At 39.7% G+C, this 23419-nt stretch overlaps 1 protein-coding gene across 1 annotated transcript in view; it reads right to left on the bottom strand.

Annotated features, from left to right (window-relative positions):
• LOC148029549 (auxin response factor 12-like) overlaps positions 1–19544 on the bottom strand; it is a 40059-nt gene extending 20515 nt beyond the window's left edge. The window contains exon 1 of the mRNA XM_087688408.1: positions 18633–19544. Within this exon, the coding sequence (XP_087544534.1) occupies positions 18633–18693 (61 nt within the window). The 5' untranslated portion in view covers positions 18694–19544. The remainder of the gene's footprint in view (positions 1–18632) is intronic.
• Between the last annotated feature and the right edge of the window lie 3875 nt (positions 19545–23419).

The raw sequence follows: 23419 nt of genomic DNA, 5'->3' as shown, positions 1-23419 counted from the left end.
TTCTTCTAGAGTGAAATATACCCTAGATAGGGATTCCTAGCATTGAGTGGCTTGCAAAAGTAGATCCAGAGAAGCTTTATGAACAATCAGGATAGTTAGGCTCATATCCATGCACATGCCCATCTCTTTGGAGATACATACATTTGCTCTCTCTTTTTGAAGCCCTACCCTTGATCCCATCTAGATTCTATCTAGTTGGGTATCTTTGTTTCTAATGGGAACAAGACTTGGCATGACTCTGTAAATCTGAAATTGAGACCCTCAATGCCCCCTTGTTCGCAGTTATAAACACAATTTCAATGGCTGTGACATTCAGTAGTCCTCTCTACCCTACAAACTCTATTAAGCTAAAAAGATGCATTAATTGTCACACCATCAGATGGTTGAAGGCCTTCCATGCCTCAAACTATCCAAGGAGGTCTATAAAGCATGCCAAATGAGGAAACAACATGATGCACCATACAATTAGTAGACCACGCATAGAGCTGATGTCACAAGTGCCCCTTGAGTTGATTCATGTTGACCTTAGCGGGCCGACATCCATTGCTGCCTTAAATGGAGCATTTTACTTTTTCTTATTAGTGGATGACTTTTCGAGATGTGTGTGGGTATATTTTGTAAAGGCCAAATCTGAAACCTTCCCATATCTCTATACATGGATGCAATTAGTGAAATCAGATGCGTGTCTTTTGGGAATAAAGGGCCAACATGCCTTTTATACGTGCCCCAATGTGAACACACCCTTAGCACTTGTACTTTGTACTTTACATATTTTACTATTACAAAAACCTAAGAGTGGTACAACTCTTTGTACCCACACATCGTGCATCTCTCTCTCTCTCTCTCTCTCTCTCTCTCTCTCTCTCTCTCTCTCTCATCATTGCCATCGCCATTGCTGAACATCAAACCTTCAATACACGTAGGCCAACTCAAACTGGTATCAAAGCTGAAGGCCATCCCGACCAAGCCTCTGGAGCTTGTCCAAGCTGCAACACAGGCAGGTCACAGGACTATTCAACAGTCAAGAACAGGTTGTAGTCTAGCACAGGCAGGCACAACCCAGGTGACAAGCAGGTCAGGCAGCGCAGGGCAGTCAATCACGGAACAATTCTAGGGTGGCAATTCCTTGTCAATAGGAGGCAACATGCAAGAGGTGCAAGTCGCAAGCTACACAACCTACCAACAGGTTGCTTTTTTTTAAAACAAAATTCTTTTTTCTGTTTTCCTTGGTGCTCTATGGGCTATCATGCACGCATAAGCACAACTCGACAAATCTTAGAGTTTGGGCACGCATCTACTCCCGGAATTTGGGGATTTTGGCATATGCATGAAGATCTTACTTGACCGAGTAAAATCTGTGGATTTTTGCATACTCTTGGGTCTCAAAAATTGGGGCTTTTCACATATGTGCAGGAATTGCAGTGGGACATGTACAATTCTTGAAATTTTGAAACATTGGACCCCGTACAATTTGGGGCTTTTGCAAAATTTGCAAAGTTTGGGTCAAATTTGGTATGTACTTGCAATGCAATTTCTATGCAAATTGAGCACATAGAACCCCAACCAAATTTGGGACTTTTGCAAAATTTGTCAAATTTTGGCAAAATTGGCTTGTGCAATCCATTCAGGAGATATGTTTGATGTCATTTGAGCAGTTTGAGCAGAGAAATTTTGGGGCTTATGACCATGGAAGTCAAATTTGTGCCCATGGATGCATTTGGAGCAAAAATTGCAGCTAAATTTTGGGGCTTTCTCATGAAATTGATGCATTAGCCTGTGATACAGCTGCAATTGCATGTGGTCTGCTGTAGCACACATTTTATACCTCTGAAAATTGATTTGCCAATTTGAAATTTCCGCAATTACTTGAACTTTCATTGCTAGTTGACACTTGCTTCATACCTTGGTTATCTGTGTGACAGTTGGACTCATATTTGTTGACTTTTGAGTTACTTTTGAGCTGTAAATCATGGCTGGAGCAGTGATAACAGCAATCTTTTGCACATTAAGAAGCTTGAGGGTGCACACAACTTTGCTATATGACAGAACCAGTGCTATAATGTCTTGGTGTAGAAGAAACAAGTGAAGCTTATAAAGACAAAAGAGGTAAAACTAGCAACCATAGGGGATGAGTTAGATAAGCTTGCACACTCTACCATAGAGCTTTTAGTGTCAGACACTTTGCGCTTCAACATAGATAAACTGATTCTGCTTACGATATGTGGCAACGACTTGAGGAGTTATATGCTTGGAAAAGTGCAACCAACAAGGTTTATTGGTTGAAAATTTTTGTGGATCTTCGTATGAAGGAAGATATAGCCATGTCTATACATTTGAATGAGTTTAACTCTATTTTCAGCCAGCTAGTTGCTTCAGAATTTCACATTGATGAGGAGTTCAACGCAATCTTTTTGCTATACACTTTGTCTGAAAGTTGGGACACATTTAGGACAGCAATGAGTAATTCTAATGCTATGCTGTTATATTCAGATGAGAAGAGCTCTTTACTCATGAAGGAGCTCAATAGGCAAAATATTTCAGCAAACAAGACTTCCAATGTACTACATACTAGAGGCAAATCCCAACACAAGGGTAACTCTAACAACAAAGCACGTAGCAAGTCTCACGGTAAAAATGTGGAGTGCCATCATTGTGGCAAGAAAAGGCACTTCAAGCATGGTTGCTTCAAGTGGAAGAAAGAAAATGGCAAAGGCAAAAACACTGATGATAACAAAGATAAGAAAAAGGACAACCAACATTCAACGAATAGCAATGTGAAGATAGACAAAGTCAATGTAGTCAGTCACGAGAGTGACAGTGGCAATGATGTACTCTTTGCTTCTTCTTTTAGTGCACAGTCATTGATTGCAAATTTTAATGATAACATACACACTTGGATTCTTGATTCAGGTGCCTCATTCCATGTAACACCACACCATGAGTGGCTCTTTGACTACAATGGTGATAAACATGGTGTTGTCCATGGAGGACAATTATGCATGTGACATTGTAGGGATTGGCAATGTACAGTTGGCATTTCAGCATGGTTCAATGTTCACTTTGCAGAATGTGAGCCATGTACTCCAACTCAAGAAGAGCTTGATAAGGATAGGGTATCTATCATACCACTTTTGGGGATAGCAAATGAAAGATACATGAGAGCCCTAGAATTGTTGCTAAAGGCTATAAAAGTGATACTTTATATCCATTACATGTATCTAGTGTGCGTAATCATCTTGTCGCCATAATTGAGTAGCCAAGTGTGTCTTTGTAGCATAGCCACTTGGGGCACATAAGTCAAACTTGAAAGAAACCACTTTCTCATTTGGGTTATTTACCATGTTTGAGATATGCTGACTTTGACCATTGTGATCATTGTATTTTTGGCAAGACTACTTAAAGATCACATAAAAAGTCTCTTTCACTAAAATCTTCACCCTTAAAGTTGATACATCCAAATGTATGTGAGATGCCAGGGTTGTCTCTAAGGGGAAAGAAATATTTTATCACTTTTGTTAATAATGCCATACACAAAGTATGGGCTTATCCAATCCATCGTTAAGACAAGGCTTTGGATAAGTTTAAAAGTTTCCTGACACTTGTTGAAAATATGACCAACAAGACATTAAAGTATCTTCGCTCTGACAATGGTAGGGAATATGTGCCCAAACATGAAACCAACCTTCCTTCTTAGATAGGGTGGTAAATAACCTGATAAAGTACTAATTATAGTAAGTATAGAATTCACATAAACTGAAAATGCTCACTTTACCACTTTAATCTTGGACATTGGACACCTAGTTAGCCCCAAAACTGGCGCCCCTTGTGGTATTTCTTTCATCTTATATCGCAAATGAAAAAAGTACAACTAAGATCATCTAATCTCCTCTATCAATCCAAGTGTCTCTTGCTGTCAAAACTGACTGACAAGCCTCCAAACCAATTTGTCCCTTGCTTTCCTTAGGTATTGGTCTTCGCCTTGCTCCTTGAAAGACAAATTCGGTCTCAAACCGGATATTGGTTGGCTGGCCTCTTGAATCTCCTTGAAATTCCTCAATTTCAACTGCTAGAATTCAAGTCCTAGGCTCTCAATTTTAAGCATGCATCCTAAGGCAACTATCAAAACTCTAATTTCTAGGATTTACAGTAAAAATTTTCCAATATCTCTATCCCTAAGTACTCAAATGGCTGGATTTTGCTGAAATAACTTAAGAGATGGCTAGGGGATGAGAGAGAATGCTATAGAGAGAGAAATTTCAGAGTTTCATTGTGAGAAATATTAAAAAACTATTGTTGCAATGCTCAAACAGCCATGGAAGCTGCCACCTATAGCTTAGGACTACTAAAAAGATTGATATTCCCTCCTATATGTTGTCACCTACACCAAAAGGACCTTGGGCTGTTGTCACCTACTTCAAGAGGGCTCCAAATTGTTGTCAGTTGCTGTAGGACTGGTCCATGATGGCCGAAATCATATCAGCAGCTCCTCCTTGCTCTCTAACAGCCTCCTTCTCTCTCAAAATGGCTCGAATGACTCCATCAACCCCTAAAAACGTTTTCTCCCACTTGCATGGGCAAGTTCTGCTAGGTAGCATCCTTCTGATCCCATTTTTCAGTATTATCCAACTTAGTAAATTAATTTTTAAAATATTAATTCTAAAAATTAATTTAATTAATATTCTAGTGGTAAAAAATTAAATTCCATCAACCAATAATTAAGTTGGCTAGGCCAATTTGTCTTCCAAGTATCCTTGAGTAGTTATTGACCCTTAGGCTCGCACTTATTAATTAATTAATGTTTGGTCTCTAATGTCACCGCTGACATTAGTGGCCAATAAATTAGTCTAGGCCAAAATCTGACATTGGGTACCACCTAGTACCTGTTAAGCATAACTTATTACAACTTTTGCCTTTGACACCCACTGCATCCTCGTGGTCCTTGACATGTTACCATGAAATAACTGTCATGTGCATCACATGTGCTAAACAACCTTGCACATTTGATTAATAACCTAATCAAATGTTATCAGCAAGATAAAAGCATCTCAAAATTGTATGTTCATGTGATAAAAGCCTTTCGGACCTTTTGTGACAGCAAAGGGATAAAAAGGAATCCCATTGCTCCTTATAATTCACCCCAAAATGGTGTTACAGAGTATATGAATAGGACTATTTAGGAGAATATCCACACCATGTTGTCGGCACAAAGCTATGCTATCAAAGATGAAATCTCTAAAGAAAAATGGTACTTAGGATTTGGTGTATTTGCCTTAAGGGACAAAAAATCCTACCATGCAAATGGGTTTATAAAATGAAGGTCACCTCTAATTCCTCACTAAAGTACAAAGCATGGCTTGTTGCCAATGGGTACAAGCAAGAACATGGAGTTGATTTCGATGAGATCTTTTCTCTTATGGTCAAAATGACTACTTTGCGAACCATATTGGGCTTAGTTGCATGTGAAGATATAGAACTCATACAGATGGATATAAAGACTGCTTTCTTGTATAGTGATATGCATGAGAACATATATATACAACAGGCAGAAGGTTTTGTGGCTAAAGGGTAAGAAAAGATGGTATGTAAACTCAACAAAAGCTTGTATGGGCTGAAACAAGCACTGCATGAATGGTATCATAAGTTTGATACATTCATACAATCTCAAGGATTTAAGAAAAGTCAAGTGGATTATTGCTTGTATACCAAGGTGGAAAATGGCAGCCTTATTATACTGATTTTGTATGTGGATGACATGTTGATTAGTGGTAGAGATGTTCATGTATTAGACACCTTGAAGCAAAACTTACATAGTAGCTTTGATAATAAGGATCTTGGTAAAGAAAATCATATCCTTAGTATGCATATACTCAAGGACAAATCAAAAGGTCTTATTTATCTGTCACAACAGGAGTATGTATCCAAGATTTTGCAATGTTTCAATATGGAGGAGGGAAAAGCAATTGCTATACCACTACCTCCATATGTGAGACTCAATGCAGAGGACATCCCTACATCTAATGATAAAAAGGTTGAAATAGCCAAGATCTTGTATGCTTCAGCTGTGAATAGCTTGATGTATGCTATGGTTGCTACACGTCTTAACATTGCATTTGCAGTGGGAGTGGTTAGCAGATATATGGCACATCCTGGTAGAAAGCATTGGGAAACAATGAAAGTTATCATGAGATATCTTAAGGGACAAACGATTTGTGCATCTGCTTTGGAAATCAAAAGGCATCTGTCTTTGGCTTTACGAATGCAGACTATGTTGGTCATACTAACTACAAGAAGTGTGCTTTAGGATATGTATTCACCTTCACAGGGGGAGCAATCTCCTAGATATCCAAGCTACAAAGAGGCAGAGTATGTGGCTGCCACCCACAGAGGCATATAAGGAGGCTTTATAGCTTTCATGTCTGGTGGGAGAGCTTGGCATTAGTAAGACTCCTGTCCTCCATTGTGATATTCAAAGTGCTATCATACTAGCACGGAATCCCATCTTTCATCAAAGACGAAGCACATACAAGTAAAGTATCACTTTATCGTGAATGTACTTGACAACAAAAGCGTTGAGCTTGTCAAGGTACATACAGATGATAATCCTACGAATCTTCTCATAAAGGGGCTTTCAACAAAGCAGTTTGCTCATTGCTAATAGATGATGAGAGTTGGATAGTATATATATTTTAGCTTTGTATATACTTAGACTTAGCTGATTCTTTTCTCAAAATTTAGGCACGCTGCCTTTAGGTAGGAAATTGTTGAGAATAAAGGGCCACTGTACCTTTTATACGTGCTTGGGTGTGAACACACCCCTTAGCACCTATACTTTGTACTTTACATATAACTATCACAAAAACCTAAGAGTCATATGACTCTTTGTAACCACACATCGTGCATCTCACTCTCTCTCTCTCTTCGCCATTACCATTGTTGCACATCGAATCTTCGCTACACGTAGGCCACCTCAATGTCCATATTGGGACACTTGAGAGTCGTAATAGTATTGAGTTTATCTCCAATGAGTTTTCTAAGTTCATACAAGAGCATGGCATCCTACACCACCTCAACTCTACCAACTCTCCCTCTCACAATGGAGTCATAGAGCGTAGAAATTGGATTGTTATGAAGATGGCCCGCTCTACATTGTTCATTGGCACGCTCCCAGAGTACCTATGGTCTGAGATTGCAACACTTTGGTATGGCTTTTCATCCAATGCCTAAATATGGCGATCCATCATAAGATCCCTTTTCAGCAGGTGTTCACCCCTCTATTCCTCATCTCTAGAGTCATTGGTAGTCATGCATACACGTATGCTCTTGATGACAAGATGAATAAGCTCATGCCCAAAGCAAAGCAAAGCTATTGATTTTCATAGACTAGTCTTCTAAAGCTAAGGCATATCAATTGTTTGTTCCTAAAATAAATTGTATCCTCCAAAGAAGAGACGTTGTATTTGACAAGAGAGACATCATGCAACCTCTTGCACCAACAAAGACCTCTGAGCCCAGACCTCTGAGCCCATCCCTGAACCTACATTTCTTGAGCAAGTGCCATCTAAGTCTAGCCTTCTCCCCACTCTTTACCCACCTACAAAGTCTTGGACTCCCAAGCCCCCTCCCAAGAACACATTACCTCCCTAGTATCAATCAACCAAGCGGAATTAAGGATTTTTCCCCAAGATATAGTCTCAAAGGGCCCTAAAAGATCTATCAGCCTCACTTCTATTGGTGTATCTACATATGAATTTATGATAGACTAGATGGAAAGAACCTAACTTCGGTGGATCAACTAGGCCACAAGAAGGTCATCAAGACTAAATGGATCTTCATAACTCAATTGAAAGTTGATGGAACCTTGGACAAATACAAGGTTCCTTTGTCGTACAATGTATTTTGACATGAGGACATGCATTTTTAATGCTTAGCTTTTGTATTATTAAGTTGTGCACATGAAATGCAAGTCAATTAAGGAACAATGAGACCTTATAACCTCAGCAACAAGCAATGGATGACATTGATAAAAGTTGTCAAAGTTATATAGTATAGCGGACATGTACTTGTGGGTGTCTGATGTCAATTTGGGTCTAGGCCATCAAATTGTCAAAAATGATGCAGCAATGGAAGTATAGACAAGTGCTGAAATAAATTGCTAAACACAAGATAGAAGAGAAGGAACAAAAAGGAACATTGCAAAGAAAGAGAACTCAAAGATGTGCTCGGGCAATGTAATCCATATAACAAACACCAAACACCATATAGTCACATACAATAGTGAGTCACTAGCTACGTGGGCACTAACACCGGCTCCTCTCTCCAACAGGAAGACCACTTGAAGAATAATGATGACTAAAGAGGAGGAGAAGATGAATAATAAATAGGTCCAAAATAGGTTATAACTAGCAATTGGTCGGTCAACATTAAATATTGGCCAACTAGCATAAAATGCCAAAAACCACATGAAATCACACCAATAAAAATGTCTAAAATAACTAGAATGTGCCTAGCCCATCAAGCATGCATAGTCTCACACATGAGCAGACAGTCTAGCTAGCACTCTCTCTCAAATCATGGGTGATTTGATACAATACAAACAATAACCTATACAACATAGAACCACCAGAGTAGAACCATGAATACCCAAGCAGTGGGTGATCAAGCCACCACCGAGATGTCTAGGAGAGAACCTAATGTCGATGTCAATCATACCAACTCCTGAAAGTAGAGAAAAACCATAGCATATCTCTATGTTAATGTCTCGTAGTAGCATACAAGACCATCTTGTCAAAAATGCCTCTAAACATATGTGAGCATGGATTTCCGGCCTTTGGCCCAAAGTGTCCCCTGATGTGAGCACAAGACTAGGAGTCAATCCCGCTCTCTGTCAAATAACTAGCTCATCGTGAACCTAGATGTCAATCCCAACTCCAATGTTTGAATTTGGTAGACTTCTGTCCATGCATCAAGGTTGTCCTTCTCTAGAATCTGTGCACTAGTATACTTGTATATAGATGAGGCATAACTGCCCCATCTCACCACCCTCTCACACTTCTCTAAAGCTATAGAGGCCTCATTGGAACCTCCATAATGAGATAGATGCCTCCCTTATAAACACAAAGATGCCTCATGCTCGAGCAACATCAAGGAAATATGTGTGAAGCTCACAGGTGTAGATAATGTTTGCACCCTCAAAGCATTTGCCACTCCATCAAACTCAGAGGGGAGCTTGTAGAGTACAGTTTCCATGAGATGTGTCTCAAGAAGGACACATTGCATGTATCAAAGTTGGTCCTATACCTGTGTAACATAGAGCAAACACGATTGAATGATGTCCTTAGGCTCGACCTTCATCTACTAAAGCTGGCCATAAAGGGTCACTACACACATGGTGGAAGGTGCCTCGTACAACATCTAATGCTTTGACCATACTTCTAGAGATGTCCTGCAGAAGGTAACCACTGGCAAGTAGTGCAAAATAGGCACACACATCATCCAAATCCCATGTAATCACAACTTCCTCATGGTTGCCCTCATCAAAATCATCGGAAGAGGAAAAGGACGCTAAGGCCAAGGAATAGCTCCACTAACAATGTATCAAATCCGCTTCTGCACAAACCACGCTTTCATCACAACACTGCATGTAAGATAGTAAGATCCATGTAACTTATCATCTATAGAAGTGCACGGAGAAGCCATCTGGAGAGAATAAGAAGAGAATATAGAAGATAAAAGGTATACAGAGAGAGAAAACAACCAAACCAACAGCAACAACTTCAAAAAATGAGAGTTCACATACAATGAAACCAAACATCTAATAAAACACAAAGGGCAAATTGCTGCAAAATGAAGAAAACCCAATTAAAAACTACCAAAAACAGCCATTAAAAAGAGTCGCCCAACCACGATTAGGGGCAGAAAATGAAAAACACAAGCTGGTTGAGTATTTAATGTGGCAAATTGACGATTGCAAGCTGTAATACTGGCACAGGCTGAAAACGCAGGCAGCAATGGACCCCTTGACAGGCTGAAAATGATCAGCAACAGGTCGCCTAATCAATGAAGCATAGACAATTGCTAAAATAAGCTACTGAACACAAGTTAGAAGAGGAAGAAAACAGAAGAACACTGCAAAGAAAGAGAACTCAGAGATGTGCTCCCAAAATGGAATCCAAATACCAAACATGAGATAGTGGCATACAACAATGAATCATTGGCTGCGTGGGCATTGGCCTCGGCTCCTCTCTCCAACAGGAAGACCACCTGAAGAATGATGATAATTGAAGAGGAGGAGGAGCTGAATAATAAATAGGTCCAAAACAGGCCATAACCAGCAGCTGGTCAGCCAGCATTACATGCTGGCTGACTGGCATAAAATGCCAAAAACCACATGAAATGACACCAATAAAAATCCCTAAAATGACTACAATGTGCCCAGCTTATCATGCATGCACAGACTCATACATGAGCTAACAATCCTACCAACACAAATGGGCCATTAAATCTCTTGTGGTGACATTAGAGCAACTAGGCATTAATTAATAAATAATGCTAAGTCCAAGGCCAAATAATATTGGGATATCAAATGTCCCATGGAGGTTGGCACACTGATTGGGGATGGGCAGCAGCTAGTTCTTGGGTAGGGTCAAAAGAATAATAAATTAATTTTCAGAAATTACACTCTGAAAATTAATTAATTAATGCTGGAAATTACATTTGGAAAGCTGTGGAGTGGCAAAACAGACCACTTGTCAAACATTCCCATGCAAGGCTAGGAGAGGGCTATAGGGGCTGACAGAGGATCATCCCAAGTAGTTAGCCTATTGTGGGGGTAGGGATAGAGAGGCTGTTTTAGTAGGAACCAGCAGAAGCAGGTCAATTCCGGCCAGTCAAGAGACCATCTACAGCAAGCAACTACTGCTGGGGAAGGATCAGCTGTAGGCGACAGGAAATGAGGCAGGCAATGGCCTTCTGGAGGCATCAAGCAGCTGGCAACGATGTTCAATGCTGTCCCTGATCAAGGTAGCAGCAGATTCCCCTCCTTTCTGGCAACAGAAATCAACCATCTCTCTCTGCATCTTCCTCTCTAATCCTCTGATAATTGTAGCCAAGACACTTGTGTGCAAGTCAATGAAGTTGCATATTGCTGAAATTGTGATCAGCTAACTGTACTACAACAAGCATGTCTTCATTTAGTGGTTCAAGCTATAATGATGTCTCACCATCTGAAGGTACACAAAGTACTAGAGGAAATGTTATGCCTTATCTAGGAATGGGAACAAGCATGGCAACAAGGAAAAAATGTCAACTTGGGGCAAGAAGCGGGTCCCTCAAGACCACAAAATGCTGATCAGACCAACAAGGGGATGAGGAATATGAAGACCAGTTTAAGGCTCCTTTGAGGACAATAGCAAACATCTTTGTTCAATTGGCCAAGGATCCTCAATTTACGAGATTCTTGAATGCTCCAACAAAGGACAACAAGGGCAAAAAGAAGATGTCTTCTCCTAAAGCTTTTGGACAGCCAAGCACCTTCAAAGAAGAGCCCACCAAAGCCCCAAGATGTACATAAAGTTGATGAGCAACACAAGCAAGTAGTGTTAATGGGGCAAAATATGCAAATGCAAGGCCATCCTAGAAGTACCGATCCAATGAACTTTGCACAACAAGGCATGCATGCAAATGTGGGGCAGCCTAGATACTTTGGGGGTGGCACAAAATTCCAAGCTATGGTGGTTCAAGGACTGCATATTGGATTGTATGGCACAACTCCTCATGGTATGCTACAATTGTTGCATGGAATGCAAAACCCAATGTATCAAGGGGTGGCTAGTGGAATGCAACACCCCATGTATGGGAGTATTGGCATGATGATTAGGGCACAAAGTGGCCTATATGGAAATGCATCTGCACCCTCTGGCACATATGGGGCTCAAGGAATGAATGTTATCATGCAAATGCTTCATATGGTGCTAGTTATAATGCAAATACAACAAATTCACCCTTTACAACCGCCAATTTATGATAATTTGACTCCGAAAGGACCAACAAAGGACTATGATGAAGGTGGTAAAGAGGTCAAATTCGAATCCTTTGGTGGTACAAAAGATAGGCTGCAAGCTCTGACTTTCATTCAACAATTTGATGCAACCTATTTGGGAGGCAATTTCACAAAGTCTTCTAAGATTCGAAAAGGCAACAACTTTCTTGAAGGGAAATGCATTGCAATGGTAGTCCACACTTTTCATACAAGGAAGAGCACCATCAATGTGGGTACAATTTAAGCAAATGTTTGCTTCAAATTGGTTGACAAGCACTTTTGAAGTGGACAATATGACAACTTGGAACAAGTTAGATGCATCATAGTGCAAAAACTTGGAGAAGTATAATAAGAAGTTTTGGGATGCATTGCTACCAGTTACTTCTTATCAAGGTGTCTCCCTTCATGAGAAAGTGGAGAAGTATTGTTATGGGCTACCTAAAGGGATCTGAGATTTTTGCATAAAGACCACAGTGACTCGCATGTCATAGCTTATAGAAACAAGTGCAGCCAATGCTTTGCTGTGTGGCAAGGCTTCCAACTTCCAAAATGATGATGAGAGACTGGTCATCTAAAAAGTCTCCCAAGGCTGAGAAAAGGGGCAAATCAGAAAACAGAACTGAAAGAGGCAAAACAAGAAGGAAAAACTTGGATATCTATGGCATAACACAAAGAATTGATGGCTGCAAAGTTCAAACAAATGCTTTGCAGATGAACCAGAGGGTCACATGGCAAAGGCCTGCCCAAATAGACAGCAAGCTGAAAATAAGGGATACCAAGGGGAAAAAGCACAAAACCTTAGCTGTTTTAGTCCCTAATGTAGTGGTAGATCAACCCAATGATGCTACTAAGTTATGCAGAGCATGGGGCAAGATTAGAGATCAATATACGTTGATTTTCTTTGATCCTGGTGCACCTTCAAATTTCATCTCCAATGACATGGCTGCCCACATAGGTATTAGAGAGGATGTGATGAGGCCCATAGGTGAGATTGGCATGGCATGTAAGGACCATGGTGCATGCAAAGCCAATCGCTCCTATCATTGGAAAGCTTCACTTGCACATTCATAGCTATGTGGACAGCAAAGAGTTTTTATTGCAGCTTTGAAAGGATGTTAGTTATGTACTGCAATTTGCTTGGGATGCCTTGGTGCCATTGCCTGTGTATGCAGTGGTTGATACTTGTGATAAAATTATTACTCTTTATCATACACGCAAAGTCGATGCATTGGATGCAAAATTGAAAGGGGAATCTCTCCCTATTGTATTAGCTTCTATAATATCCCAAGTAATGAAAAATCATCTTTTAGCATAATTGGTCTTTACTAAGGATAAAGATAAGAATGAAAAGGTTAAGAATGTGTCTAAATTGGATCAAGATCGTGTTTCATTTTTGAAAATGTACGTTGGTTCCTTTTCAAAGTCACTCCTAGGGCAATTACCACCTAAGAGACCAAAGGATCATGCCACAGATTTAATTCCAAGCAACAACCCTCCTAATAAACCACCATATCAGGTGAGTGCAGCCCGTGAGCCAAGTTAGTGAGCTATTGGAAAAGGGGCCTATTCAGCCCAGCTTGTCGCCTTGTTCATTAGTGCAGAAGAAGGATAGGTCATGGCGTATATATATTGACTACTGTGCACTAAATAAGATTATGATTAAGAATCATTTTCCAATCCCTAAGAGCCATGACATTATGGATAGGTTGCATGGGAAACCATTTTCAGCCATATTGATTTAAAGAGTAGGTGTCATCAGATTCACTTAAGCTAGCAAATGTACCAAAGACAGCATTTAACATATCTTTTGGGCTTTATGACTTTCTTGTCAAGCTGTTTCGGCTTACAAATGCTCCTACCACATTTAATCAGATGATGGACAAAGTATTTAGACTACATAGAGCTTTTGTGGGTACATTCTTTGATGATATGATTGCCATTTCAAAGAATGAGACGGAACTTAGTAGGTATTTGAACATTGTGTTCATGAATTGCGTAAGCATCGGTTAGTTATTATTGACAAGAAGAGTGAGTTCTTTTTACATGAGATCCACTTTTTGGGCACATAATATGGGCTGATGGGGTGTGCATGGATCTTGCAAAGGTTGAAGCCATATGATCATGGCCACACTTGAAAAATGTGCAAGAGGTTCGCAACTTTTTAAGCCTATGTTCCTGTTACAAAAGGTATGTTTGGCACTTTGCTAAAATTTCTTCTCCATTGCATGCTTTGCAAAAGAAGGGCATTCTCTTTAGGTGGAAAGTAATGGAAATTTCAGCATTTGGAAAGCTAAAGGAAAAGATAACTTCAAATCCAGTGCTTATATTGCGAGACGCTAAGAAGTCTTTGGTAATATAGTGTGATGCATGTGGTAATAGCATAGGGGCTATTTCAATGCAAGATGGTGATTTGATAGGCAATGAAAGTCATTTTCTCCATGGGGTTGAAAGAAATTTGCAGGTTTATGAAAACGAATTACTTATTGTAATTCTTTTCTGACACAAATCAATTTATATGAAAATCACATGAGGTGGACAAAACTTCCTCTCCATGTTCCATTTTCAGATTATGCATATTTATCGCAAAAAGAATGCGGTGGCTAATGCACTGTCAAGGAAGCCTCAAATTTCAGCAATTACTATGGTACATCACACTGAATTGAATGCTATTGGTTCAAACTTTGGCAATGTATATGATTAGCTTTGCAACGGCCAGAAACATGAACATTGTCTTGAGAATCAACTTTCTCATGATACATGGGTAGTATATGTCAACATAGTTAAGGCCAAAAATGATTATAGAAAGTCATGGTCCTCCTTATGCAAGACATAGAGGTATTGATGCTACAATAAAGGCACTTGAGCACTTCTTTTATTGGCCAGCTTTAAGACATAATGTAGATCAGTATATTCGCACATGCATGGTATGACAAAAGGTCGAGTATAATAGGCAAAAGATGCTAAGGTTATTGCAGCCCTTGCATATACCAGATAGACCTTGCAAAACATTGCTATGGACTTTATCTTTAATCTTCCAAGGACATCTACAGGGAATAATGGAATATGGACTATTATTTGCAAGTTTTGCAAGAGAGTCTACTTCATTCTAGTGAGGAAGAAGATAAAGGTTGATCATATGGCATGGTTATTTATGCAATACTTTACGTATCATGGCATGCCTAAGTTAATCATGAGTGATCAAGATCCTCAGATGACCGATTTACTTTGGAAGGGATTATTTGAGAATATGGATAATACATTGAAATTCTCTTCATCCTTTCATTTGCAAACAAATGGTCAGTCCGAAGGAACTAATTCTACAATCTTGCATCTTTTGAGGTGCTATATTTCAAACCCTAAGACTCGGTGGGAAAGTCTTTGCCCTTGGTTGAGTTTGCCTACAACAATATAGTGCATAGTTCCACTCACAAGGCTCCTTTTGAGATTGTGGAGGATGGAAAGAAAGTTTCACCAATCTTACATACAAAGGACAAAACTTTTAAGGCTGATAGGTATGTGGAAAGCATGGATATTACCTATCAAAAGATCAAGCAAGCATTTCAAAGGTCACAAGAAAAGTAAATGAGAGCAAGTGATCACCATAGATAAACTTTACAGTTAGTAGAGGGCGATTGTGTGTTACTATGATTTGAAAAGATGCAACTAAAAAATATAAAAGGCAAGGAACATATGTATCCAAAGCTGAATATGCGCTGTTATGGGCCCTTTCAGGTGTTGAAAAATATTGTTAATGTGGCATACATGCTAAAACGACCATCACACTGGCACATACATAATGCTTTTCATATCAATTTGTTGAAGTCTTTTCATGGTAATGTGATTGAGGATATGTTTGCTGAAATTCAGCCAAAGGTTGAGAAATTGGATGAAATTTTAGTGCCAAAGTAGATTTTTGCACACAAAGAAGGGAAAATTAGAGGTAAGCTTTCTAAGAGGTACTTTGTGAAGTTTCGAAACTACTCACCAATGGATGCCAAATGGATAGAAGAGAGTAACTTAGTGGACCACTCTTAGTTGTTGTAGCTTTACCTAGAGGTATCTTAGCTTGAGTGGACTTTAAATTTTGGCCTCGTTCAAGTTGAGCAAAGCAAAGGTCTAGAGCAGTACCTAATGCTCAAGGGGCAGATATCACTTCCACTTCTCTAGTGATAGACAGCTCTAGTGTATAGTGGAGCTCAAATGTATTCAACATGCATCTAAGGTACTATTTGCTAATAGTATGTTTGCCAAGAGATCACTATTTAGTGTACTAGTCACTGTAATATGCATAAAGATGCATATGGTTTTCACTGCACTTCTAAAGCAGTACATTTGCATCAAATTATTGCAAAGTATGATTGGATATGCATCATTGGATCATGATTGGCTCATACTTCAATTTATGATCATCAAAGGCTGATTCTCAATTGCTGGAGTTCTGCATATGGTCATTAACTTTCAATGGTATTTAGGTGGTACAGCAGCATGTGAAGTAATGCCACTAATAGTGTTGCCATGGTTTATGCTCAGTTTATGCTTTACTATGGTTGTTCAGTTAAAACACTTTCGATGTAAAGTTAATGGATGCATCCACAACGGAGTTTCTGTTTGCTCACTTGTATGTGGGCAGGTAATTTGAGCATGAATTGGACAGTGCCATAGTAGAATAGCTATGGTCGATGTTCTTTGACTATGATGTCTATGCTTTTTCTAATTCAGTATTGGTTTGCTTTTGTCTCCTAGCAATGCAATCAAGGACAATTGCAAGGATTTCAAGGGGGCCATGGTTTATGCTCAGTTTATGCTTTACTATGGTTGTTCAGTCAGAACACTTTCGATGTAAAGTTAATGGATGCATCCACAACGGTCTACCAGCCATCAAAGTTTTTGTTTGCTCACTTGTGACTTAGTTATGTGGGCACGTAATTTGAGCATGAATTGGACGGTACCACAATAGAATAGCTACGGCCGATGTTCTTTGACTATGATGTCTATGCTTTTTCTAATTCAATATTAGTTTGCATTTGTCTCCTAGCAATGCAATCAAGGACAATTGCAAGGATTTCAAGGGGGAGGTCTATCACAATAGCATGTACTTTTAATGCTTAGTGCTAGCATTATTAATTTGTGCACATGTAAGGTGCACATGTGAAATGCAAGTCAATTAAGTGACAGTGAGATCTTAGTAACCTCAACGATCAATGGGTCTTAACATAAGACTTAATAGAAACAAGATCCTTGCGACTATGTGCCTAAATAATAGTAATCTGCATTAGTTAGTCAAACAGTGGGTGACATTGGCAAAAGTTGTACAAAGTAATGCTGAACAAGTATTTGTGGGTACCTAGTGTCAACTTGGGTCTAGGCCATTAATTGGGCCATTGAAGGTCCGGTGGTGACATTAGAGGGACTAAATTAATACTACGTCCAAGGCCAATAGGAACATTAAATGTCTCTTGGGGATTAGCGTATTAATTATGGATGGGATTTTGGGCACTGGCTAGTTCTTGGGCAAGCTCAATAGAATAATTAATTAATCTTCAAAAAAATAAATTTTAGAATTTAATTAATTAAAGTCAAAATTTACATTTGGAAAGCTACCAAGTGGCAAAACAAGATGCCACTTATCAAACTTTCCCATGTAAGGCTAGGAGAGGGCTATAGGGGTTGGCTGAGGGTCATTTGAGAGAGAACGAGAGACATGTGTGCCTATGTCTGTGTATGCGCAAAACCTACCACAATGAATGACCACCATGTCATTTCAACTCTAGCTAGTTCATGGAGTCCAACTCCAAAAGTTATGATAGAAAAGCTACGTGTGCTTAAGTAAACCATCCACACATTACTAAGCTCAACTACATAAACTTGTAGAAGTAAAATTTGCCTACACATGTTGTGGCTCTAAGAGGAGCAAGTGCAAGGTTAAGAATGCACATTGTGCTACTAGAGTAATGGTAGCACAAGGGAGTACAAAGCATAAAAAAAGAACTATCATCCTTGTGGTTAAGAATGCATATTGTGCAGCTATAGCAACGGTGGCACAAGGGAGCACAAAGCATAAAAGGACTATCATCCTAGTGTTATACCATCATTTTCTTATTGGCTTCTACAATCACAAACCTTGAGCAAAACAATAGGAGACTTTCTCATTCAAAAGTATTAGCATTTTTTTCTACATGAGAGAGAAAAAGAGGGAGAGAGAAAACACCCTTTTTTTTGAATCTTCTAAAATACACTCTTCTTTCTAGAAAAACAAGATATCCACAATTTTCAAAGTTAAATGGACCACTTAACTGAAGTTGCCAAGGCACCTAAATAAGCATATGCCCTGAATCCTAAAAGGCAATGCTAACAAAAATAGGCTCCTCTTTTGGTTAGTGAAATCGCTACAATCCTGTCAGATGAGCCGCGCACATCGGGAATCATGCTTTAAGACATGACATATGACATATGATTAATTGAGGCTGAATACGTGCCCTGTAAACGCTCAGGCAGTGAAGGGGGAAAAGAGCGCCCACACCACAATTAAACACGTGAACTAAGAGCACGTCGTCATGTCAGGTGAAAGATCATCCGGACAGTAGTGATCAAATACCTTCTGCTCGTGGCTGTGTAGCAGCCGCCGCCGGAAGCTTCATCGGTTCGAGATCGACCATCGCTACAAAATGTGTCCCGAGACCACAGCAGTTGCTGCACTGATGCACAGTAGTCCTGGCGCTTCAATTAGGTACTGGCCATGATGACAGAAGGGCTTAATGTCTATTTTGGTGATCCAGCTGCCAGCGGCAGCAGACCCAGAGTCATCATCTCTTCTTCCGGTCCCTGGCATTGGGAACATGTGACGTGTAAGCCGTGGTGCGCAATCATGAGTGAAGCAGATGAGATGGGTCAAGGAGCAGCCAGGCAGTATCACTGGGGCGCTCCTCAATTCCGCTTCCATGAGAGCATCACCGCCTTCTTTGCTGGCAATTCTCCTTGCAATGGGCCGGCTTAAAAGTTCAAATGGTGGTGGAAGGGTGGTTGAATGTGTGTGTGCGAAGCTTTGATCTGAGATGGCTAGTGCCCGACTCTGTGTGTGTGTGTGTGTGTGTGTGTGTGTGTGTGTGTGGTGGGTGTTTGGGAAACGGAGGGAGAGGGACTCTGTATGTGTGCACAGTCTGTAACTCTGTGTGTATGAGAAACGACTTCGTACCAGTACTTCGTGTGGCCACACAGAGAGAGAATGGCAGAAAGAGCAGTCAGTAATGAGAGGAGATTTCCTGTTTTGTGCGGAAGTAGTTTTGATGGTACCACAGTCCACTTCTACTGGAAGTATTCAATGAACGAAGGACGGGTTACGGATATCATGAATTGGAGACGAAGCACAGCGTGCCAGAGAGGGGAGAGTATCTCTTCCTCCTCCCCCCTGCAAAAATATGCGTGATGGCCTGCGCACCAAAGGCCCCTCTTTTTCCCATTCGTGCCTTTTGTTTTTTGACTTTCTGTGATTTGTTTTTTCTTCTGGGGACGCTCGCTACCGCCCTTCTGAAATCGAGGGGGAGTGGACCGGACTCCATGGATGCGGCTCGGGAGTCGAGAGCCTTCTTCACAGCGTTTGTTCCCCCGGACGCGCTTATAGTTTCCGCTCTTTGCTCAAAAAGGAGTTCTCCTTTGCCAAATCAAGGGATTCAATACACTTCCAAGGGGATGCCCAAAATCCACCCCAACTACTCTACATGACTCCGAATATTGCTTAAATACAAGTCAATGATTTCCCAACCCACAAGCTAAGATCTGGGGTACGTGCAAGTTAATGAACTTGTGTGCTACCTTGTCAAGTGAATGCATCGTCCACACACACACACACACACACACACGTAAGTTAACCACATGCTAGGAGCCAGGGCATGCACAAGCAAATGAGCTTGTGCATCCTACCTTGTCAAGTGAATGCATTACAAACACATCTAAGTTAACTGGATGTGAAACCCAAGGCGAGTAAGGACAGAGAAGCCACATGCTTTGCACTGGAAATGGAGAGAGTAGCCATAATGTGTGGCAACATCCAATATATAGCTACCACAACTCAAGTCTAACTAGTTAACAAAGTACCACCAAAAATGGAGGTACTCGATCAACTAGGTGTAGTGTAATAAAATATGCCAACAATGGGCCCTCGAGATCATAGAAGTTCATGGCATCACAGACACATGCATTATGTCAATAAACCTAGGCGTGTCCTAGCTCTAAGTTTCCTCCAACTAAGGGAACACCAACAACTAACAAGTCCTTCTTAGACCAAGAAAAGTCACCAAGTAACTTATGCGCTTTGTCCTACATATGCCTAGAAAAATGGGGAAAAAGAAAAATTGGCACATCAACAATCATAGGTTGAGTCATATGTTTGATGATAGTTAGTCCATCCAAAAAAGGAAAGCATACACCACTTCCAAGCATTTGCTTTAACCTTTACCCTTCCAAAGAGCCACATAAAAATGTGTTTAAGGTGATAAGTATTCCAACAAGTTAACCTGAACACTTTATAACTTTACCATACCCAATGTCCTTCAAATCAAATTATTCCACAATGCCACTACCATTATTCCCATTTAGTTGCAACCACAGGACTTCAATCTTATCAACACTTACTTTTGAACCTAAGATATTTGAGAATTTATAATGGAGTTTTAATAGATTAGCAATATTATCCATGTCTTATTGGAGGACATTTGAATTTTGTAGTGTCACAAACATTTGACCACTAATAACAAAGCCATTACGAAGGTCAAGACCTTTAATGGCAATACTAAAAGTAATCTAGATTCCTAACTAGAGGATGTGTAAGAAGAGCAAATAACAAGAGTGCACAAGTACATCCTTGCCTTATTAATCTTTTTAATAGGAAGTATTCCTACAAGTATCCATTTCTCTATAGTTTCACATAGGCATTAGAGAAAAGACCTTGAACCATTTCGTAAAAGGAATCCTCAACTCCCATCCTCTTTAGGATAATCAAAATAAAGTCCCATTCTCCCCCTATCATAGGCCTTGTTTAAGTCAACGTTCTACACGACAAACTTTTTGTCCTAGAAGATGGCATGGTCCAATGCAAAGGCAAGGTTTTAATTCGCTTCACAAGTTTTTCGATTATGAACAAAGCCAAACTTATGAGAATGGATTATGTTAGCCTACACAAAATAAAACATAAATTCTAAGACATAAACACCTTATAACAGACATTAAGTATAATTAATTACCTTCAATCCTTGCATAAATGTCTTCTTGGGCATTTCTGGATTATCTTGATGATACCAAAATTGAAAACATGACTAAGAACTCTAGTCCATCTAGCTTCAGTACCATTACATAAGTCTAAGCCACATACCTCCCAAAATTCTTGATAAGACTCTACAGGAAAACCATATTCTCTAGGGGACTTAGTTTTGGAAAAGATAATCATCCTAAATCCTCAAGAGAAAATAGTATATTTAATAATATGAATGTGCACTAAGCAAGGAATTAGGATATGCTTGAATCTATATGAGGTTGCTTTAGTACTCACTTTTGTCCAATTGAGGAATAGAAACATGGATTGAGAATACCTCTAGTGCACTTCTAGAATAGTTTGGTTGTGTTGAAACAATTTCCTAGTACCCTTGATGGATAACATCAAGAGATTTCAAAAATGTTTTTCCAAGTAAAAGAACACCTCTAGATCCCCATAATGGATGCATTTGTGAGCAAGGTGTGTATGGATCTTCTGTATGTGACCAATGCCATTCCCACACTACATCTTCGACCCTTGAACCTTGATAATGTCAAAGTCTATGATCCTTAATCATTTTTAGAGCTCCCATGTTCTATGGTTTGGGAAAAAAAAACCCTAATGCCATCTTGTGAGCAAATACCCATAATGTTCCAAAATGACACTAGTAAATTACCAATCATGAAAAGAATCGTCCCTCAAATTCCATCCCCTTTAATGGATGGTAGACATCAAGCTCAAACTTTTTCTTGTGAACTTCTTGGCATTAAATATTGGGCTTTGATTCCTAGCTTTGTCTTCATTATTCTAATCAACTTTCAACACATTCTTTCCACCCTTATTAGACGTTTTGTGTCATCTCCTTGAACTAGAATTTTCTCCCTTGTGATAGTTCTTCCTCTATGAGGAGTTTATCTAGTAGAGGGTGGCCTTGGATCGATTTAGGGAGCTTGAATCTTCTACTATTGCAAGCACTCTAAGAGAAGCAGGAGCTACATATTTAGGATCATACATTTGAAGTCCAGAGCACCCTTCTTTATTCAACTATTTTCATCAGCCAACAACCAATTCTAGTTGCCAAACAATGACTAGAATACCATTTTTGTTTAAAGACACTCGTCCTTCTTCCTTCCATGCTAGTGCTTCAAGTTTCTCCTTGTTGGTTTCACAATGCCCAATATAGAATAAGGGAATGAATCAAAGCTCCTTTTGCTCAGCTTTGGACATGGGCTTCATGACATATAATATGGATCATGGTTAACACACGCAAATGGATTCTTGCTATGCCCATGTCAATGAATTCCAAAATCTTCTTATGTTCCTTAGTAGGGGTTCCAATCTCAGTGTGAAATGAGCAAGTGAAGTTAGTGTCACATCTAGTTCCATGGGGCATTTAGCCCACTAATTGAACTTCTTGTTAACCCATCTTTTCTAACTCCTCTTTGATAGATCACTTGATTGGATTATGCTTCGAATGCTCTAGAGGTTTTAGCTGAGAAGGACAATATTTGCGAATCAACACATTCATTGTACTCTCTATGTTAGAGTTCGCATCCATTTGTGAGTCAAAAGCATGAGAGGCCTATTCATCAGCAAGATTGATAAGTTTGTCGTCCCAACCAAGGGCTATGATTAAGTGGTTTCTACCTTGGAATTACAAGTACTAACTTCTAATTTTGTGGATTGGTCAATCTTGGCAGTCAAATATGATTGTGCACTTGGAAGTAGTGTATGTCTTGAAATTTCTAGATTTATTTTTGACAACACCCTTAGTACCGATCTTTGGATGTTTTCTTGTCAATCCCTTTTTTTTAAAATTGAGCAACTATACTAGGTTGCCATTATCAGTTTTTTTTTTGTTTTAGCTTTGGCCACAAAAGTTCTTTGACTTTAGGAGACTTTGGCCATTTTCTTGAACCAACAACAACAGCCTCATGCCATTGCTTGTCAAAGCTTGATAGCTCTATTTTGTCCTTCCTTTAACTTTCTCTTTTAGCTTGAGTAGTGTCACTAGGAAGTGGCTACTTTGTTTCCTCCTCTTGGATCGATGACTTCTTAGATACAGTAGGTTCCTTGTTGGATTAGCAACTGCCTCAAGCGGTTTCTCTTGCGAAATTGTGGGCTCATGTATGCAATAA

This window comes from Lygodium microphyllum, chromosome 11 (assembly GCF_053477565.2).
Source record: "Lygodium microphyllum isolate KBCC chromosome 11, Lygodium_microphyllum_v1.1.10, whole genome shotgun sequence".
In the NCBI taxonomy this organism is placed as follows: Eukaryota; Viridiplantae; Streptophyta; class Polypodiopsida; order Schizaeales; family Lygodiaceae; genus Lygodium; species Lygodium microphyllum.
Note: the sequence above shows the minus strand (reverse complement) of the source record. Positions and strands in the feature narration are given on the sequence as shown.